The 22,176-nt window shown below is 38.4% G+C and overlaps 1 protein-coding gene across 1 annotated transcript in view; it reads left to right on the top strand.

Moving 5' to 3' along the window:
- LOC122787152 (RAS guanyl-releasing protein 1-like) overlaps positions 1 to 12,924 on the top strand; it is a 1,047,578-nt gene extending 1,034,654 nt beyond the window's left edge. The window contains exon 9 of the mRNA XM_044062873.1: positions 12,610 to 12,924. Coding sequence (XP_043918808.1) covers positions 12,610 to 12,924 — 315 coding nt within the window. The remainder of the gene's footprint in view (positions 1 to 12,609) is intronic.
- Positions 12,925 to 22,176: the final 9,252 nt, after the last annotated feature.

Here is a 22,176-nt window from a genome sequence, read left to right as displayed (position 1 = left end):
ATATGGTTTCTTTTTTTTCTTTAATTCATCTGCCCTACACACTATCTTCCCTTCCTCTTCTGTCACAGTGCAGCTGCAAAACTTTTAATTAGGGCTTAGCCCATGAACTTTAGGAAGTTCCTGACAATTTTCCAAACTTTTCTTTACTCTTCCTTTAATTTCTGCAGTTATCATTATCTTATTACCCTTCTAGTAATCATTAGGAACTTACATATTTCTTGCCCTAAAATCTGAAATCTACTTATCCGTGTCTTTGTAATATTACTTGTTTTAACTTCTGTTGCTAGTATTCTTTGCACTTTCAGTCCTCACTCTATCTGTCCACTACTAAGTAATCATAACCCCTATGTCTAATTTCCATGTATTGTTGCATTCCTTCAAGAAAATCTCATCTCAGATCTCCAGTGGTTTTCCTTCAATCTGCCGTAGCCCATTTGCACTCCCAGAACATTCCTACCTTTCCCTTCTCAGGCCTACAGCATGTAGTTCTTTTTCCATCCTTTCTGGAGTACAGTTCTATCTAAACATTATTCTTAAATATTAGTTCCACACACAGTGGTATCATCCATCTCCTACACTTTTCATAGGTTTTAGGTGAGCATTTTTAACCTTTCACTGCACCCCATCCTTCTGTATTGCACTTTGGGTAGCCATATATTATCTCCCTCACAGGTTTTATAGATTATCCTGCATTTCTGTTTTATGAGGTGGTTCCACCATTTCCATGGGGATTTCCTGAGCTCTTTGCCTTTTCTTTCCCTCCCTGCCTACCCTCATCAACCACATCTCTCTCTCTCCTAGGTTTGGAACATTCCACCACTCTTTTGGTAGGTTATGTTGTCTTGATGACCCTTCTAACATCTTAAATATTAATCTTCCTTCTTGGTTTCTTTCCACTAGGTCTTGGTCTGCTTTTATTCCACTTTTTAGCCAAGTTTTTAAGTAAGCTTTAACATTTCATTTCCATTTGTAAAAATAACACCAAATGATATCTCCAGGGAGTTAATGTTCCACTCAATAGAAATAATCCAATAATGACACAAATAAGCATGTAAAAGCAGCAAAACAAGCCAAGGCACAACGGGACCATAAACGAAAATTAAATTAGAGAACTAATTAAAATATTCTTTAAAAGCAAAAGAATATTTTGTTAATTAGTTCTCTAATTTGATTGTTTGGGGGGTGTATTTATGCAGGTAGAGTGAGGAATGATTTATACGGTCTGAAGAAGCCCTTTGGTGAAAGATCTTACCTATGTTATATTGTTGCTGCTATATTAAAACTGACTTCAATTCAACAGCTTGCTTGAATTTTTGTTTATGGTCCCATTGTGCCTTGGCTTGCTCTGCTGCCTTTACATGCGTATTTGTGTCATTATTGCATTAATTAATTTCCAGTTCCTAATCTTTCCCCATAATTATATCTCATATCTTTCCACAGTTCAAGATTTCCCAAGGCGTTCAACTATTTTCTCTTCTTATCTCAGAAGAACTCCCATCTTGTATATACTGCCTTTCCCAGCTCATCTTCCACCTTTTCTGTCTAAGCCCTGATACCATTGAATAATGATACATGTCACAGCATAGGCTTGCACATGTGGGAGGACTCATCCTTGCCATTTCTTGGTTAATCTTAGTTACTTAGCCTTTGAGATCCACTGCCATTTTTCCACCTCTGTCCATCCCTCTAGTTTCTTTTGAATGTCCAATACTTTTCTATCCTCGTGTCTATAGAAAAATTTCTTAGCGTATGTTTGATTATGGGTTGACACACTGTAATCTATTTTTTCTCACCTTTGTTTAGCAAGTTCACTGTTTATTTTTCATTCTTATAATGTCTTCCCTGATAGTGTATGACATTGTTGATCCTATGGATAAGCCAAGATACTTCAAGTTTGTGCCTCCCTCATCACTCTTGTTGTTCCTTTCCCTTTCTTGCCCATCTAACCGGGAGATTATTTTGTTATATTTCAGTTCCATGTGTTTTTTAAATTTTTCAAAGATAGACATTTTTCTCTTCAAGGCTGTTTCCACATCTGTAATCTGTGATAGTAGAATGCAATTATCTGTTGAGCATGAGTTTTGATATCATCCCTCTGTCCTTCTCTGTTTCTTTCAGTTTTTCAGTTCACTTCTGACATCAATTGTCAATTTTTATATTAGCAAATAAAATGTCCCTAGGTTAAGAGGGAACTATTGTCTTGTAGCCCCTTACACACACACACACACACACACACACACACACACACACACACACACACACACACACACACACACACACACACACACATACATCTACAGATAGCTTTTCTGTACACCTGTCTACATTAGGACATCTCACAGTAAACCCAAACTAACAAATCAAAATATTTTGTAAGTCTAACAATCCTACTCAATTTCATTAATTATTCTGCCCACCCCCCATCAACACATACATGCACTTGATGGAATCTATCATATCCCATTTGTTTTCAGACTACCTGCTCTTAATAAAGCCATTTTGTCACCTCATGGACTATTATAGGTAACACAATGTCTTATCACTCTGTAAGGACTTTGGCCTTTATTTTGATGTCTGCGTTGATCAATGATATTGGCTTGTAGCTTCCTACATATGTTACATTCCTCCCTCCATATCAGGACTAGCACCGCTGCTCTTCTCATCAACCTACATATGACTCCAGTCTATTCTATTCTCTTATATTCCTCACTTCAGATTTGCTATGCTTGATGCACTCCTTATTTGTAGAAGTCTAAAGTTTATCTGTTCAGTCCTCCCATTTTACTTTTGTTTAGGTTGCAGTTATCCCTTGTAACTTCCACCATAGAAGTCCAAATATGTAACATAATCTTTTGTTCCACCAGAATTCTGTAGAAGTTCCCTTTTTATTCCAGAACCATTTCTCTGTAATCTCTTGATACTGACACCTGTGTAAGGCATCAACCTACTTCCTTCCCTATACTCGGAAACAGTGGGCCTATTATCCATCCATAGGCTCACATAATTAGTTTATGAACCTACCAGATCCAATCTCCAAACAAATAACTACTTTGTAATTGATCTAATAATTAAAAACTTTCCTACCCTCTTCTTTACTGCGTATTATCTTTTACCATCCATTAATCATCCAAAACTCCACCTACTATCCCCATCACCATTTACACAAAAAAACCCAACCCTAAAAACATTTAGGCACTTTCCTGTACAGACTGGTCCACCATCAACAAAATCCTAAACCACAACCTTGCTCTTTCCACATTTACCAAATACCTACTTCAGTTCCAAAACAATAATTTTCCACAAGTTACCAGACACTGCAATCAATGACTCACAAAGGAACTTCTCTCCCTATTCAGATTAAGAACTGAAGACTGAACATCTGGAAAAAGGAACCCTACCCTGATCATAGACAAATGTTTAGTTGGCTAAGAAACCTCACAAAACATGTCACCTGAAGGCACAGAGCTCTCTATGTAGTCTTTTCCCAAAAGTCCTTCCTTAACACAACCAAACATTTCTGGAAAATTGTAAACCACATTACCTTCTCAACCTCCCTCACCTTTGTCAATGAAACCAACACTATACCATTTTCCTCTGACCCCCATTCAATTAATGGCCTTCTCAAAGAATGCTCTAATTTCCCACCCATCAGCTCCTCCTCCACTCATCATTTACCCCAGTCTACCCCAATCTCCAGAACCTCTACTGTACATCTCTCCATTGTATTTCAAAAGCATCTCAAGGAAAGAAATACAAAAGTTGCATAACACTATCCCCTTTGATGCTACAACAGGTTCTGATGACACCCAACCTTGATTATTTCCCTATTTAAAGACTTCTTAGTACACCCACTCAAAATCTCATACAAAACACTGCCCATCCACAACAGTATGTCACCCCACTGGAAATTAGCAATACATCATACCTGTTCAGGAAACCAACATACCTTCCACCACTGGTGGTTCTGTCCTACTATAGTCCTAACTACTCCAGGGAAAATATTTGAAAAATTAATCTACTCCCAGCTTTGCAATTTTCTACAAACACCTACAAACAACATGGCTTTTGGTCTAGTTATAGCACCCAAGCAAGCCTCTGTACGCTCGCTGATGACATCCTTCTAAACCTTGATAAGAGAAACCTCACTTGTTCAGTCCAGCAGTAAAAAAAATTAGACTGTATAAAGCCAAAATATGCAGTTTACATAGACTAGTACATGTATAATACAATTTAGGTAATGTGTAATTATACGCAAAAGTCCAATCTCCTGAGAAAATAAATAAGAGGAGGTAATAGTCAAATGGTGAAACAGTCGCTGAAGATCAATTCATGTACGCATACTAATCAATGCAATATTACAGAGAAGTAAAAGCTGGAGAAGAAGATTTTAGTGTATGTGACATTATAAAAATGAAATTCACTGAGTGGTATAAGTGAGATCATGCAGATACATTTGGAGAAAGGTCAAATAAATGCACCAGTTTTGTAGCAACAGCAGGTTTTGCTTTTAAAGAGGAAGTGTTCCTTCCTGAATGTTGTAAGGAATATATTTTCTTTTACAGAGGTGGAAAGGAATACCCAGACCTGCAGGGCAAGGATGAAGAAACTTTGGTTAGTGCAGTATAATTTTATTCTGGGTTTATGGAGGGAAATTATGGCTGGAGTTATGGACCTAAAGTTCTAGTCAGAGATCCATGGACATAGGCAGCTATCACAGAATGGAAAAGATTGAAGATTGATTAGTTTGAAAATCAGAGAACCTAGTAAAAGGTTTGTCCTAGGAGTGTTGAGAAGCCAGTGAGCTTTGACAAAGACTTGGCAGTATTGTTGCTTCTTTGGTGATAATGAAATGAATATGCAGATACAATTTGTTAAAGTTTGTACTGAGTAAATTTTTTCTTGGAGGCAAATTCTACTAGGGCAAGTATATATTCAAATTGTGAGAGAGGAACCCCTTGCTTAAGGGCATAGAAAGTGAAAAATCATTAATGTCCCAAAACAGTTGTGAGTTGATTTTTGCATTTGTTAATTGCATATGATTGTTGGATGTTAAGGTGTTTTTTTAGTCATATCCCTGTTGTTTTAAATAGGTTGTGGTTTTTAGAAGTGGTTTGGTTATTAAGAATTGCTTGCCAGTTGCAGGGCCACCTCAGTGACTTATGTTTGGTCTCAAGCAGCATACATACATTTTCAAGCATAGTGTTCATTGAATTAGCTAGGTGGAAAGCTGGGGCATATCTTCTTGTAGCTATTTTCTGATAACAGATCATCATATCTTTGGCATATACGGTCTGCTGGGAGTACACTGATGAATAACAAGAAAAGAAGTGGCTAGAGTACTGACCTTTGGGGCAATCTAGACAGCAGGGGGTAATGTCTGGGAAGGAGTAGCCAATCTTGACTTTGAACTATCTGTCTGAAAGGAAATTCTTAAAACCTTGAAGAACTTTGTTGCTGACCCCAGCCATAGATAGGAGGGTGTGATTTATAAGATCAAAGGCTTTTGTGAAGTTATCCGGGGTGGGAAAAGGGGCAAGAGTTAGGTGGGATAAGTCAGTCCTTCCAGTAGAACAAGGTAGTTTAAAATTACCTGGTTTGAAAGGATATTTTAGACCTACACATTTAAGGCTCATATACATAACACAAAAAGAAGGCTATAATTTAAAATGGAAGAGAATGATGATGATTACATGGGGGAGGAGTTCAAGAAATAAAGAGAGATTGGGATTTTGGATGCAGATCATTAAGGAGAATAATAACAACCTTACAGAATATTATATTCATAAAGTAGCAGAAAGTATTCTAGGAAGTAAGCCAACATGAGAATAGAAATAGGAATGACTGCAAATTGGGGTACAGGAAATAGGCAAGAGCAGGTATAATTTACTGGAAATCTAGAAAAGAAACCGAAGTATTAGGAGCAAATAATTACTGAGAGAAAGGTAAATGAGTGGGATGAGGCCAAGAAGATGTTTGGACTGCAGGCTAGAGACTGCCTTCCCTACCCAGGGATTGATATCAGAGTATAAGCAAAGAAAAAGGGATAAGGGAACCTAAGTGAATCTAATCTAGAATCTATCTAGAACATAAGCATCTGTTTAAAAAGTTGATAATTAGTAGGGTATATAAAATATTGCATGATAACTATAAGAATCAGTCAGAGGGGGTTAGAAAAGATTAGGAAGAGAAATTGGAAATGCAATTTACAAGTGAAAAATGGAAGGACGTATCTATGGTTCCATGTATGCAACAAAGTCTAGAAGGTTTAGGATTTTTGCTTGGAAATGTTTGCGTAGGTATTTTTATAAGTGAAGCAGACTTCACAGAATTTTCCTCAGGTAAGTAGCAAATGTCAGAGGTGTGATGGGGAAGAAAGAGATAATTGGAAATGTGCTTTGGGAGTGTAATGAGTTGGCAGATTTTAAAAAATTCCCCATAGAGTACTCTGTCAGAAATGTTGGATGAGCAAATGGCTATAATTAAGGATATCATTTTTGAGCTGTTCTGAATTGCCTTGACATAGTAAGGTCTTAAGTTTAATTTTGGTAGCTTCCAAAAAAGCAATTACTAGGGAATGGAAATCAAAGTCTAAACCATCTGTATTTGAAGTATTGAATTTTATACAATACATAAAGGAACTGGAAGAGGAATATTTAGAAAAGGGAAGGAGCAAATTATATAGAAACAAATGGAAATTGTGGGAACAATAAGTTCATAGGTTCATAGGTTGATACTAGGCTATCTGCCCTAGGGCATTTATAAGCCTAGCCAGGGTGTGTTTAGCTTTCGCCACCCTTTTAGATTAGTTGACTGTGCCTCTGTATAGTAGGTCACAGAAGATAGCCCTTTTGAGGTTAGTTTACTGTGCCTCTGTGTAGTAGGGACACAGAAGAGATCCCAGGGGTAAACCTACGATCTCCCATCCACTCGTCAAAATTTCTCTTGAAGAGGGTCATTGAGGGACTCTGCCTAACATGGATTGGGATTTTGTTCCAGAGAGAGGGGAGCCTCTGGGATATGAATCTGTCCCTCCAGCATGTCCTATTTATTTCTGTGCTAAGGTTTAAGTCCCTGGAGCGTGTAGCTCTATGGGATTTGGATTTCCTGAGGTGGAGCATGTCCATTAATTCTGGGTTGGACATGGCTTTATACGTCAGGCACAGATCGCCTCTGAGTAGGCTGTAAGCAACTGAGTAGAGCTGGAGTTTCTTTAGCCTAACTGCATAGGGCATCTGTTTGAGTCCCTTGATCCTCTTGGTGAGGTACTTTTGGGGTCTTTCCAGTTGCTGCAGGTGTCGGGTAAGGTACATCCCAAATGGGGCATTTTATTCAATTATGGGCCTGATGAGTGATGAGTAGAGGGGCACAATGACCTCTCTTGATCTAGATGTGACCCCTTTCCTGATAAGGTGGGCTATATAGAAGGTCTTTCTAACCCCTTTGGCAACGTGATTGTCAAAGGAGAGATTGCTATCTACTTGGGTCCCCAAATCCCTAATTACTTCTTCCGTACTTAATGGATTACCACCTATGTGGTAATTTGTGGGCACTTTGTTTTTCCCAAAGTGGATGACTATGCACTTTCTGACATTTCGCTTTAGGCCATGGCTCTGGCACCAGTTGTCCATCTCTGTGAGACCCTTTTGGAGGATGTTTGTGTCAGTTGGCGAGTCAATTATGGCACCCAGTTTGCAGTCATCTGTGAACTTGGTCAGCCATAGTCCTCCCATGTTAGCCTGTACCTCAGAGAAATATATACCAAACAAGAGAGGTCCCAGGACTGAGACTTGTGGGACGCCACTTGTAACTGTTTTAGAGTCTGACATGGCACCTGCAATTCTGACCATGTGGGTTCTATCCCTGAGCCAGTTTGCGACCCATCTTGTGACATAGGGGTTGATATTTAAGCTGGTGAGCTTATTTATGATGCCCGAGTGGGGTATTGTGTCGAAGGCTTTTGCGAGGTCCAGGTAGGCTGTGTGGACTACTTTCCCTTCATCTATGGCCTTGGTGACTGTTTCAAAGAAGTCGACCAGGTTCAAGAGGCAAGATCTGCCCTTAACAAAGCCGAATTGGGTAGGATCCAGTGTTTGGAGGTTCCCAATGTCTTTGTTTATGAGTTTCATGATGATATGCTCCATAGCTTTGCAGACCAGGCTAGTCAGGCTTATAGGGCGATAGTTTCCGGGGTCCGTTGTGGCATCACCTTTGTGGAGTGGGACCACTGTTGCTGTACGCCATTCCTTGGGTACATATCCTGTAGTAAGGCTGAGATTGAACAGTGACTTTATGTGAGGGTTCAGTTCATCTTGGAGTTCATGTAAGACGCAGCCCGGGACACCGTCCGGTCCCATTGATGCTGTGTTTTTTGCTTTGGAGAGGGCAGCTCTCACCTGTGCATCTGTGATGTCAGGGAGGCTACACTCTGTTGGGATAGACATTTGCTCTTTTGGGGGGGAAGGGGGGGGAGTTTGCACTGAACCTGTCTGCCAGGATGTTGGCAATGTCTGTGGGTTCAGTGATTTTTTGTCATTTTGAACTAACTCAGAGCATATCTGGGAGTTGCCACCCAGGTTCCTCACATAACTAAAGAAGGTCTTGTGATTATTTTTAGCATCTTGTGCAATTTTTCATTCGAAGTTGGCCTTAGATGATTTTATGAGGGATCGTAGTTTCTGATCAGAGATGCCTTCCCTTTTGGGGATTTTGCTCTGTCATGTAGTAGCTTCCTCCTTCTGTTGTATAGCTTATTTATGGCTGGGGTCCACCAGACAGGTCTCCTGCCTGTGGAGGAATGAGTCTTGGTTTTATTTGGGATAACATGATCCATGCATTCCTGTAGGTGTCCATAGAAAGTGTTTGTAAAGGATTCTGCGGTTTGGGCCGTATTTTCCACTGGCCCGGGGGCTTTGAAGGATTCCACCTCGGTTTTGAGAAGTGTGAAGTTTGCTTTTGAGAAGTTCTTCACAGTGGTTTCCTTGGCTGGGGTTGGGGACAGGATATGGATGTCCAGTGAGATTAATTTATGGTCAGATCTTACCAATGAGGGGTATACCTCTGGTATGGAACATAGAGTCCCCATGTTGGTGATGATCAGGTCCAATATGTTTTCCCTCTTGTGGGAGTGGTGACCAGTTGTTCCATAGTATTTGAGTTTATAAATTCTAGGAACCATTGGGGTGTTGGGGCTTGAGTAGTGCTCCCAGTCTATGTTTGGGTAGTTGAAGTCACCCAGTATAATGGTGTTTGGAGAGACCTTCATATTCTCCAGTGTTCTCAGGAAAGCCGAGTGGGGTTCCTGAGTTTGGGAGGGTGGTCTGTAGCAGGGTACAAACTGAAAGGCAGTTTTGCCCACTGTTAGTTGCACATGGATGGTCTCCGATGCTTCGCGCAGTGCCACTAACCTGGAGGTGAGGGTATCTTTGATGAATATGGATACTCCCCCTCCTTTTGTGGTTCAGTCTGAGTTTTGGGGCCGAAAAGCATGGTATGAGGTATAACCTGGTAGTGCTGGGGTGCTCTTGGGAGCCTTGAACCAGGTTTCTGTTACTGCACAGATATCAATATTCTCCATACTGAGGAGAGCCTCGAGTGCATGCATCTTGAGGTTTAGACTTCTGGCATTGAGCAGCATTACCCTTAGTTTCTTTTTCTTTGTGTTGTCTATGGAGGTGGGTTTGTCTTTTGAGCCTTGCCTAAAAAAGGCACTATGGGGGTGGCAAGAGCCTTAGCCAGTATTCAAAAGCCCAGGGGTGACAGGTGCAAGCCGTCACTAGCGAAGCAACATGGCTTGTCGAGCATGTCATCCCAGGCTGACAGACACTGGATCCCCTTTGAATGACACCAATACTTTAGCCAGTTGTTAAAATTGATCATTTTGTCTTTATACTGTGGCATCATTCTTGGTGAGGGTAAGATGCTACTCAAGGTCAGGGTCATACTGGACTGAGCTACATGATCAGAGAGCTCCTCTATGTCTCTTTTCATGTAGTCCAGGGAGGTACGTCTCAGGTCATTCACACCAGCATGGACAATGACGGAGTCATATTTGTACTTGCTTTGGAGTGACCTGAGTGCTTGTGTTATGTGGCAGATCCTGGCACCCGACAGGCAGCTTACAGTGACCTTCTCCTTGTTCAGCCTGGTGAGTGGGACGTCAGTGTGTCTGACAATAGAGTCACCTATTACAAGTGTATTAGGTGTGTTGTTTAGCCTTAAGGGCTGTGACTGTGTGGCACACTGACTTTGTGAACTACGTGATACGTGGGTATTGTTGTGGGGTAGTGGTTGCTTGGATGTCTGCTTTGGAGGTCTCTGCTGCTTGGGCAGATTTTTATTTAGAGCCTCCGAGTATGTTTTTGTGTGTTTATGTGTTTGGTTTTCTGTTGCAATAGGTCTATGTGAGACTGGATTTGTGGTGTGTGTGGTTACCTTCTCCTCCTGACTGACTGCACCAGTATTGGGTTGAGAGAGCTCAGCCTCCAGTTTGGCTATATAGTTGCATCTCTCACATACATTTGAGCTTGTTGGGAGGAGGAGAGGGTGGCCTGTGTACATAAGGCAGTTGTAACATTGCCTCAAGATTCCCAGATTCACCAGCTGGACTGGAGAGTAAACCCGAAACTGACTTTTGGACATGTCAGAATAGTATAAGGAACTACTTTTTGACTGATCAAAAAGGACCAATAGGGAGCCAAGTACTTAAAGGGAGTATAAGAGGGTGTAGTGCTTTAGTTTATTAATGGTTACTTATAAGATTACTTATACAAGCAACTGCAGGGCTTTAGAATGAAAATAGAGTGCTTACTTTGAGATTTAGAACAGTTCTAAGGGAAAAAGTGAAGAGCAGAATTTGTGGAGCCAGGAATAGTTTAAACCCGTTTAAGCGGTGCTGCCCGATGCTGCGCTATGCGCAAAATCATGCAAAACTGCAAAAATGCGGATTCTAAAGCAGGGAAACTGAAAAAGATAGGAATTGACCCAGAGCAGCCAATAAGCTACTAGTTTCAGGGCTGAGGCCACTCCTCCATGGACAGATAGGCTGCTCAAAGCTCCCCACTCTCACTGGTGAACAGAGAAGCTTCCTCCTATCCAAGTAAGGATATGGGCAACACAGGAAACTATACCACAGTCCGGAATTCAGCAAAACCTGAAATCTGGACTAATCTAGTTCAGCAAAGGCGGGAAAAGAGAAATTTTTGAGAGGGTTTTTTTTGTTTGTTTTTTTCAGGAAAAACAGCAGAAAAACACACAGAAAACACTGTAAATGCTATAAACAGGCTAGTGCACTTTGGTGTGTAGCCTACAACAGTTATACAATACAAAAATGACTTAAATTGATATAAAACAAGTGCAAAAAACTGTAAAAAGCAGAAGGCAAATGCAATTTAAACTTTTTAAAGCACAGATCAGTTAGAAATTCACTTTTTAGGTGGGAAAAGGCAGTCGGAGCAAAAAAACAGAGAAAAATACTTAAATCTGGAAAAGTCTCTCTTAGGTCTCTCTGTTGCCTGTATCACTCTTCAGGACACCACAAGGAGCTGTGCGGAGTTGTATACTGGTGCAAAACCACGCAAATGCGGGTTTTAAAGAAGGGAAACTGAAAGAGATAGGAATTGACCCAAAACAGCCAATAAGCTACTAGTTTCAGGACTGAGACCACTCCTCCAGGGACAGATAGGCTGCTCAAAGCTCCCCACTCTCACTGGTGAACAGAGAAGCTTCCTCCTATCCAAGTAAGGATATGGGCAACACAGGAAACTATACCACAGTCCGGAATTCAGCAAAACCTGAAATCTGGACTAATCTAGTTCAGCAAAGATACAAAAATTACTTAAATTGATATAAAACAAGTGCAAAAAACTGTAAAAAGCAGAAGGCAAATGCAATTTAAACTTTTTAAAGCACAGATCAGTTAGAAATTCGCTTTTTAGGTAGGAAAAGGCAGTCGGAGCAAAAAAAAAAAAAACAGAGAAAAGTGCATAATAATGTACTGGAGGAGGAGGAGGAGGAGTAATGTTTAAAGGAAGGTAGGAATTCAGAAATTTATATAATGGACTGATGATAAAAAAAAAAAAAAGAAAAAGATATATGAGATATAATATATGTAAATGGAAAAAATGTTAATATGGTTCATTTTCTGTTAATCTATGTTTGTTTATGTCTTAAGTGATAATTTAATAAAGGTGTTAAAATAGAACAACAGGTTTTGCATCTAAATACATTTTCTGAACAATACAAAGTGTACAATTCTAATATCTAATATTATTGACTGATTGTAATCTTCAGTGATTTACCCGAAAACCAAAAATGTTATGAAAAACATGGCAAAAATCAAAGAAGTGCTGAAAAATTCTACATAGTTGAATGGTATGATTAGTCTATGTGTTAATTAACAGGCACTAAAACAATATGATACCTTACAAAAGTGTAAAACAAATTCTAGTGTAAACTCTGATAATATGACACTAATATTTTAGTGATAATGTGGCTTTGTTTTGCAGAACGTTTGAGTCTACAGTATAGCTAAAAATTTATTCTGTAGCTTGATTCATTTGAAACAACTGTCAGAAATATCTGTTCATTCAAAATCTTCATTTCATATTTCAGACACTGAATGAAATGACTGAGCTTGTCTCCTCCAACAGTAACTATAGCAACTACAGGCGAATTTACAGTGAATGTACAGGCTTCAAAATTCCCATTGTGGGAGTCCACCTTAAGGACCTGGTTTCTGTGTATGAGGCTCTACCAGATTACTTGGAGGACAATAAGATGAACTTGAGCAAGCTGCAGACTTTGTACAACCTAGTGTCTGAATTGACTCAACTACAACAAGCCACACCACCGTTTGAGGCCAACAAGGACCTAATTCATCTGCTTTCGGTAAGAAAAAAGATGGCCATTTCTGACATTCCCAAATAACTATTTAAGCAAATACATATTACATCATACCTGTCTGCATCAGGGAGTATGGGAGCTTGGCTCTATTTTTAGCTACACAGAATAAAAATATGTGCAGGTACTGGTATAGAATGCATCACCAAACTGCACAGGATAATGGAACTTTTTTTTTTTTAAGAGAGAATAAGTTGGAAAACATGGGACTCTACAGTGAATTTAACACAGAGTTCTGCAAAACTACATTAGTATGTAGCGGATATATATTAAATAATCGAAAGTTGAATTCACCAAACGGTATTTCCATTGAAAATACCATTCATCGAATTCTGAATATTGCGATCGCAGTATAGTGAAGATCGATAAATTTTCCCTTTCCTCACTGTAGTGCGATCTCGGAATTGGTATATATAATTAGCAGGGGTGTGGGGGTGCAGCCCCTCACAAGAGTGAATTCGCTGAATGGTATTTTTGATGGAAATGCCATTCGGTAAATTCAACTTTTAATTATTTAATATAGACTCATATGTACCATCCATTAAAGAAATCATATATCCCTCTAACAATGGTATAACTAATATTTTCATATATGGTCTAATTTGGTATAAATATTTAAACTGTAGAAGTTTTTTTGTATTTTTTTCAAAGACTGTAAAATTATTGTAATTAAAATGTTTTGTAATACTTTGGAGCTTTTATCCCCAGGACTCTGCTGAAAATGTGCTCCAAATCAGTTGGACTTTCTCAGTAATCAAATGTCACTAAAATAATAAAAAAATGGCATAGTCCTTCAAAAATTAATGAATAGTAACTTAATTATGCATAACTGAACATATGCTATATTTGTTTGCATGATGCATCACGGCTGGTAATGCACTCAGTGTATTACTGAGAAGAAGCCACAATTTTTTAAAACACACAGAAGGTCATAAGGCCTGATTAATGAAACCCTCCTGCTGGTCCTAAGAGATATAAAAAAAATGTAAAACCAGCTCCATTGAGTAAAGAGATAAAGACCTGACTGTAATCTAGGCTGAGTAGGAGACAGGTGGATGAGGATGGGAGTGAGCGGCTAGCACCAGGTAGCCTATCTTGGGGAAGAGGTTATCTAATAACTGTAGTACTGTTGCCTAGATGTGCACTTGTTTGATATGGTTCTCATTTCTATTTTGTACTAAGTGCTTTCTTTGGAAGCCAATTGCATTAAATATAGTAAATGACTTATTATGCAAAGGCAATTTCTGATCTTATGTCCCTGTTCAAAATAATAATTTTGCCAGTTACAATCATTTGCTCACCAAACATTTCTAACAAAGTTATGTCTGCATTGCAGCACCATACCGGGGATATGCACAAATTTTTTTTTTAATATCTGATAAAATTATCCTTTATTGTACATGAACAGAAACATACATCTGTAAATAAGAGGCATTTTGGGCAGCCACAGTTATATGGTCACACACTATTGTCTGTTGCCACAGATGGGATTAGGCTACCTACAGTGGATAATAATGTAGCTATGGGGTGGGAACATCAAGTAGATTTCCAGCCTGGGACCAATTAGTGTCCATCTTTAAACTTGGGAGGTGAAGCCAGACTCTTATGCCAGTGGGATGAGGCATTATATATCTCTGTAAGCCAGCTGAAGAAACAAAGTCAGAAGGCATACATTCTTCACGCATGCCTGTCTGGAGGATGTCTCACTCCAGTAGTCTTTTCACCAAAGGAGACTAGAAAAACATCCTATCCCCAGGGGATGAAATGGCTCTAGACCCACTGTGAAGTAGGCAGGGAGACAAAAATAATATAAAAGAAAAAATTCTAAAATTCAGGGAGAAAGGTCAGTTTCTGCTGTTTTAAGGATTATTTAGCATCTCCTTCACTGTGTTGACATTGAAGAATGAGCCTGTTGTGATAACTGTTAAACCGTATTCCAGGGAATATAGAAAGGTGCCATTTGTTTTGGTTCCTATAGAATCAGTGGTAAGGAAATGTGGGATTTCATGACAGGTGCCCAAATGTTCCTTCACTTTTGTAGACAGGTTATGCAGATCTTTTACAAAGATACTTTGTGGTTCAAGCCATTGGTCTATGTATCTGTTAATACTGTAGTGTGATAGAGGTAACATTCTGGAGAAGCTAAGGTTTAATTATGAAAAAAGGTTGAGGCATTCAGCTTTGCTGAATATTATGACCTCTTTTTTTCTGTAAATTGAGAAAAGTCCCAAGGTATTGAAGGCTGTACATTAGTGTGCTGCTGATGTTTGTGGGGAATTTCTCACCTACATAAACCATAACTGGATGCTAGGCAGAGAGATACTAAAGGCACTTCTGAATATTAAAATAGGAGATGATGTAGGACAGCCTCTTGAAAAGCGCTAGGTTGCATTTGCTCAGGATGGGGGAAAGAGTTCCTTATTTTCCCACAGTATGTTTAGCTCCATGGGACATTCCTTATCCAGTTAAACTGTGCTGAAGAGTGGGACAAAATGGAATAACCGGAATGAAGGTTTAAGATACCGACTGAGCTGAATGCCTACTATAGGATAATAAAAATGTTTCCAGCTGTTTTCCCTGTGTAGAAAAAGTCAAGCTTGTGAGAGAGAATGTGGCAATAAGGGTGCTGTGGCTCTTCATGAATCCATGTTTTTGTGGGTTTCTATTACTTCAGCAAAAATTCAGTTCAGCAAATTGCATTTTTGGTTCACTTACATTGAATTAGTTGAACTGTTCATACTGAGATTGTGTTACAGTGAGGATCGGGAACTTTGCCCTTTCCACACTGTAGCGTGATCTTGGAGTTGGTATATATAACTAGTGGGGGGGCACAACCCCCCCCAAGAGTGAATTTCAATGAACAGCCTTTCCGATGAAATGCCGTTTGCTGAACTGTCACTTTGCTGAAATTATATAGACCTGTTTTTTTTATTGGTAATGAAACCATAAATGTTTAGGTATAAAGAAAGCTGGAAAGAAATGGTCCCTTCAAGAATTTTTGACAAATAGACATGATTAGCTACGGTAGCCTTTGGTATTAAGGACTACACTCTGATATTTCCATACTTGACAGAGATAGAAAGAAAGGACACTTGTTTGGGGCAAAAAGAGGAAAGTACCATAAACCATGTGATTTCATGGGGAGGGTGCTGGTCTCAGCAGTATGGTGATAATCTGAAGCAAAGCATGCTACTTGCTGCAAAGTCTAGACTGACATATAGTCCTGTTTATGATTTTCTTTGTACATGGCTGATGTGATTTATTTATTTAATTGAATGTATTAATTAGTTTGCTTCATTATTTACTTTTGATGACCTGGATTGTCCAGTTGGGCAGTAGTCATTTTTCTTGGAGAGCTCAGGAAAAAAAATTTGGACACAGATGTTAGACTTAAATTTAATATACATCATGAACAGATATTTTTCAGTTAATGAACAGAAATAATTCACTATATAATGGTAAAAGAAAGGCTAGAAAAATAATAAAATGAAAAAGGAATGTTTGAATATCTTTCTTATGTTATGCAGATATTACTGAGCAATGCTTGTATAGTTTGAAAAATAAACCTCTGCTATTCACTTTTTTATTAAAATGTCCTTTTATACAGGAATTTCATTAGTAAAATGACGCTAGCTTTAAAAAAAATATTGCTAGGCATCTTATGTACACAGTCATTTTGCATAATCAGAATTAATTACTTTAGAAACTGTATAATAGAAGAAGATGAATTTCATTTGGAATTATTCCAGGGATGAGTCTTCAAGTCACCTCATCATCGCACTCATTTCATTTCTTGCAAACATGTTTTTTCTGTATACATGTGAGTGTGTGTTCATGCGTGTGTGTGTGTGTGTGTGTGTGTGTGTGTGTGTGTGTGTGTGTGTGTGTGTGTGTGTGTGTGTGTGTGTGTGTGTGTTCACTTCATTTCACATATGTGGTTGCATGAGTTTTTAAAAGGATATAATGCTTTCACGTGAGACCATAAGGAAGGGTCAGTGAATTACGAATTATGGTTTACATCTTTCAAGGCTAGACCCTTTTCTACATTTGCTATGACTGGTGAAATTAGCTATTAATTGTATTTTAGTTTGTCTGTTAATAAATGCATGGCTGAGACAATTTCCTTTACATAAGTTTACGTGTGTGTGTATGTATGTGTGTGTGTGTGTGTGTGTGTGTGTGTGTGTGTGTGTGTGTGTGTGTGTGTGTGTGTGTGTGTGTTTGTGTGTGTATAAATAAGCAACAGTAAATTTGAGGTTTATAATACACTTTAATTCAGAATAAAGTCGCCACCAAAAACACAGGCCAGGAATCAAGTTAAATACATGAAAACCAAATATGTAGCATTTAATTAAAAAAAAAAACTTGCAGTCACCAAGAGAGTGCAAAAATGTTTTAATTCATAACTACTTTCTTCCACTTCAATACCATGTGAACTTCATCAGATAAAATCTCCTTTATGTATCATTCTTAAATAATTACCTCTTTACCCCTTTTTAAGCGCAACCTGGATAACTGGATGGGAAATAAAAAATACATCCCTGAGATTCCACCCATATCCCTGCTGGACAGGGGCATTGGTTGCTGATTTGTCTAAACATGGGCTAAACTCATGACTAGGCTTATAACAGCCTCAGGGCCAATAGCCTAATAACTTCCGATGATCCTATGAATCAAGCAAAACATTGACATTGTGTGATATGAAATCAAACCACTATACATAGAATCTTAATAGATTGTAACACTTCAAAAGTAAAAATTGAAGCTAAAATACTTCATTTAAATTCAAGGTAAAAAACAGTACTACCATTGAAAATAATTCAGAAATAACAGTAAAATCAAAATTACTAAAGTTATAAGAATATTTGCATAACTAATGTAATATCCAAAAGAAGTAAATATATATCTTTTAAACATCAACAGGCTATCAATACACATCCTGTCATTAATTCCCGGGGGGGGGGGGGTTGTGGCATCCAACAGAACCTGCCAACATAATTCATGTTTCTTAATGTAAGCATCCCAGTTTCTACCCCTGTCAAACTGAGGGACCTTTTCCAAAACAAAAAAAATAAATTTCTTGAAAGTCTGACAGTTTTGGGAATGCTTATATAATGCTTGACTTCCAAAGGTATGGTTAAATGTGGGGCATGTACCCAGTTTAATTTTTGAAGGGGTGAATTTCAGTGTAGGCAACTCTTCAAAAATTTGTATCCCAACAGAGGTTCAGTTGTAACAACCAAGTAAATTATCTATTTAGCCCAGTGCAGTTCTTGTCCATCTTTTTATGTTGGTAAGATAGAGCATTAAAGACTAGAATTTACCAACATATATATGAAGTTAATAAAAGGGACCTTAATGACACGTTACATAAGCATTCCTAAAAAAAAAAAAAAAAAAAACTTGTATTATTTTTTTCTTATTACAAATTAGTTGTCTTCCCCTTTAATTAAACAGTGAGTGCCACAAAGAAAAAAAACTTTTATCTTGCTTTTCTTATTTTTTTGTAAGTGTTTGATTTTGCATTTTTTCAACACTTTTTTTTTTAAAGTGCATGTTTCTTCTGGTATATTATTATAGCATTTTTGCACTGCGTACTGTGTTTTGTTGAGACAAGTCCATGAGTAGGGGAAGGAAATTTAACATCAAAGTCTAATACTTGCTACAGTTTTAAAAACTGTGAATGCAACATAAGTCATCTCATCCCAAGTGACACCTATTTAACACAAGGGTCAGATTTCTTACCCTTGAACACTGCACTTGCACTTACTTTGAAAAGAGCAATTAACTGAAATACAGTGCTGTATCAGAGATGACCACTAAAGAAAATAAAAGGAAACACAAGAATTAAAAATGTGGATTAATACTGATAGTCAAAAGTAGGCAGGCATAGTACTGTTGTAAGCTGATGAGAGGGAAAACTACAGTAAATGATCCTCTCATCCTAGGGATGTCTCCCTCTGTCCCTCTAAAATGACAACAGGAAGGTGAAGGCTTACACTCTAAAACAAAACCATGCTACCCATGGCAGCCCCCTTTCAGGCTATTTTGGGGTATAACAAATGAGAAAATAATAATAACCACTTACTTTGATACAGAGACATTAGTATTGCAGAAAAAGTTTAAGATATGCTGATAAACATATATTTTTTTCAGTTTTTGGGCACGTTTCTCCTCTAAATGAACAAATAAAACATGTCTACTCTCAGGCCTTTGTGTGCATTATCTATACCATGTAAATTACAAACCTGATCAGTTACACAAAGTGAAATAAAAATCTAGTAAGTTAGTTAAATTTGCAGAAAATCATACAAGCAATACACATCATTGCCTAGCATTACAAAACTAAATTGGTTAGAACTTCAAACACAAAACCCACACTGTACTTAAAATGATGCACAACATCCTATAGAAGCCTGACAAATACCCTAGCATTAAAAAATAATTTAATGTATAATCCAATAATTTCATTCTTCTTCTTTCGGCTGCTCCCATTAGGGGTCGCCACAGCGGATCCTCTGTTTCCATTTCTTCCTGTCCTCTGCATCTTGCTCTGTCACACCAACCACCTGCATGTCCTCTCTCACCACATCCATAAACCTTATCTTAGGCCTTCCTCTTTTCCTGTTACCTGGTAGCTTCATCCTTAGCATCTTTTTCTCAATATACCCAGCATCCCTCCTCAGCACATGTCCAAACCAATGTAATCTTGCCTCTCTGGCTTTGTCTCCAAACCTTCCAACCTGGGCTGACCCTCTAATATACTTATTCCTAATCCTGTCCATCCTCGTCACACCCAGTGCAAATCTTAACATCTTCAACTCTGCCACGTCAAGCTCTAACTTCTGCCTTTTTGTCAATGCCACTGTCTCCAACTCATATAACATAGCTGGTCTCACTACCCTCTTGTAGACCTTCCCTTTCACTCTTACTGGTACTCGTCTGTCACAAATCACTCCTGACACTCTTCTCCACCCACTCCATCCTGCCTATACTCTCTTCTTCACCTCTTTTCCACACTCACCATTACTCTGAACTGCTGATCCCAAGTATTTCAACTCATCCACCTTCGCCACCTCTACTCCCTGCATCCTCACCATTCCTCTATCCTCCCTCTCATTCACACACATATATTCTGTCTTAGTCCTGCTGACCTTCATTCCTCTTCTCTCTAGAGCATATCTCCACCTCTCCAGGGTCTCTTCCACCTGTTCCCTACTCTCACTTCAGATCACAATGTCATCTGCAAACATCATAGTTCACGGAGAATCCAGTAATGTCATTATGATCCCTTAACATTCAATTTAAGTAAATACTGTGTAGATTCCTTGCTCTTTCAGCTGATGTAGTCAATAATCTTTGGAATCCATCCCATCAGATACATAAAAGGATTGAGTCATGGATGATAAGGGTCTTTGGACCAGTCCGCCGAGTTACCAAATAATGAATGAATGAATGAATGAATAAATAAAAAATAAACATACAGCACTTTTCCAAAAATGTGAAGGCTCATGCAAGAGCTTTCTAAAATTGCTTATGTACTAAACTCTAAAGACACACTCCACTAAATACTCACTTCAGTTTCAAATAATATACTAGAGCTCATCAAATTCCAAACCTGACATTACTTTTATATCCACTAGCACCCAATGCTCCCTTTACAAATTCACATTGCAATACCACCACTGCAATATTTATAATTTAACAATGTAAACAATCTCAAAGAATCCTTTTCAATATTTATCTTAGTCTACCTTGAACAGTACTCTGTGTAAACCTTTACTACCTTTCACAGTTCAATAAATTAATTTGCGAGAAACTTGTTAAAACTGCACGTGCAAATACCTATGTAAATATGTTCACAAGTATTATGTTTGTTCTTTAAATGTCTTTATCATTTAAATTTCTATTTTCATTTTTCTATAACATCCATGTATTATGTTATTTTTGTAACGTTTTTCTCCCTAGCCCTCCAGTGAAAAAAGAGCTGCCAGATCCTAGTTAGACTGTCCTGGTTAACAATGGAAATTAACTAATTAACGACTAAATAAACAAATAAGAGAAAGTGGTATTAGTAATGCACTGCAAGAAAATAGGCTGTGTAAGCTATACCTGACATGGTGGAATGTGTTTGGTTGAGTTGAGCTTTGTTAATTTTTGCTTTTAACTTTTGTAACTCATTAAGTCCTGATATTATGGAAAACAGGACTTTTATAATTGAAAGTATTGTTGCAGAGGTTTGATGCTTTTGCAGTTCAGAGTTTTTCCTCCTGTATCACAGTGTTGCACTTTTAGAGGTAGTGTGCAGGCTACAATGCTTGCCACCAACAAAAGCATTACTGTTTTGTTATTGTGGGATGCTTTTAAAGATCTGCACTGGTTTATCTAGAAAGGAAGTTGTACATTGCAGGTATGGAAGTTGTGCCTGTGTTTATTTACATGGTAAAGTAATGTACTGCCCAAAAAGATTATTAACTAAAAACATTTATGATGGCAGATGTTGTCAATGTTTTCATGAGTGAAACATGCATTCCTGTTTCAGTGAAAGGAGTTTTTTGTTGGAGTTAATGTGTTGCTGTTTATGTGTGTTTTCATGAGGTAGTATTTCTTCTAATTATATGCAGGCAGAGTGTATTAACTGTGGCTTGGATATCACTGAGTTCATTTTGTGGTAAATAGCTGTGTATGGAGTGAGGCATTTGTCACTAATGCTCATGTTTTATACTCTGTGTGTGTGTTGTCAGATGTCTTTCTGTATGAGATGATAATGTTTTGTGTGGCAATCTTTGATATAGTTTCAGTGAGAGTGACTATACAGTTTGGGTTGTGTTCAGTTGTGTCAGTGTTTGTAAGTTGACTATTAAAGTAGATGCCTTATATTTAATTGGTGTACGCATTGCCTGCCAGTGACTAGATGTCCACAATCAGTGGGCCCCTATGTTCTTCATACAACGAGATACAATCCTGGAGCCTATCATTAAGGCAGCCATTAGATTGTTTCTTTGTTTAAGCATTGATCCTTGCTCCTTCATTGCTGACTTGGGTGTCTGCATTACCACAGCTGCCAACTATGCCTTCCCTACTTACGTTTCCACCCATGTACTTATGAGAGCTGCCATTTCCAGCTTGATAAGCCAAGAAACATTTCTCCAGTATTGTTATATCTCTTGCAAGCCTTAGACATGGAAGGAACAATCTCATCATCTGAACATTGCTTTGTGCAGTTTAGGAAATTGCCTGCAAGCTGAGGTGCAATTCTACAAGGTGGGATAGTTCACC

This window comes from Protopterus annectens, chromosome 1.part0 (assembly GCF_019279795.1).
Source record: "Protopterus annectens isolate FY-2018-M chromosome 1.part0, PAN1.0, whole genome shotgun sequence".
NCBI classification, from domain to species: Eukaryota; Metazoa; Chordata; order Ceratodontiformes; family Protopteridae; genus Protopterus; species Protopterus annectens.
The sequence above is the reverse complement of the archived record's forward strand: the minus strand, read 5'-3'. Positions and strand labels throughout refer to the sequence as shown.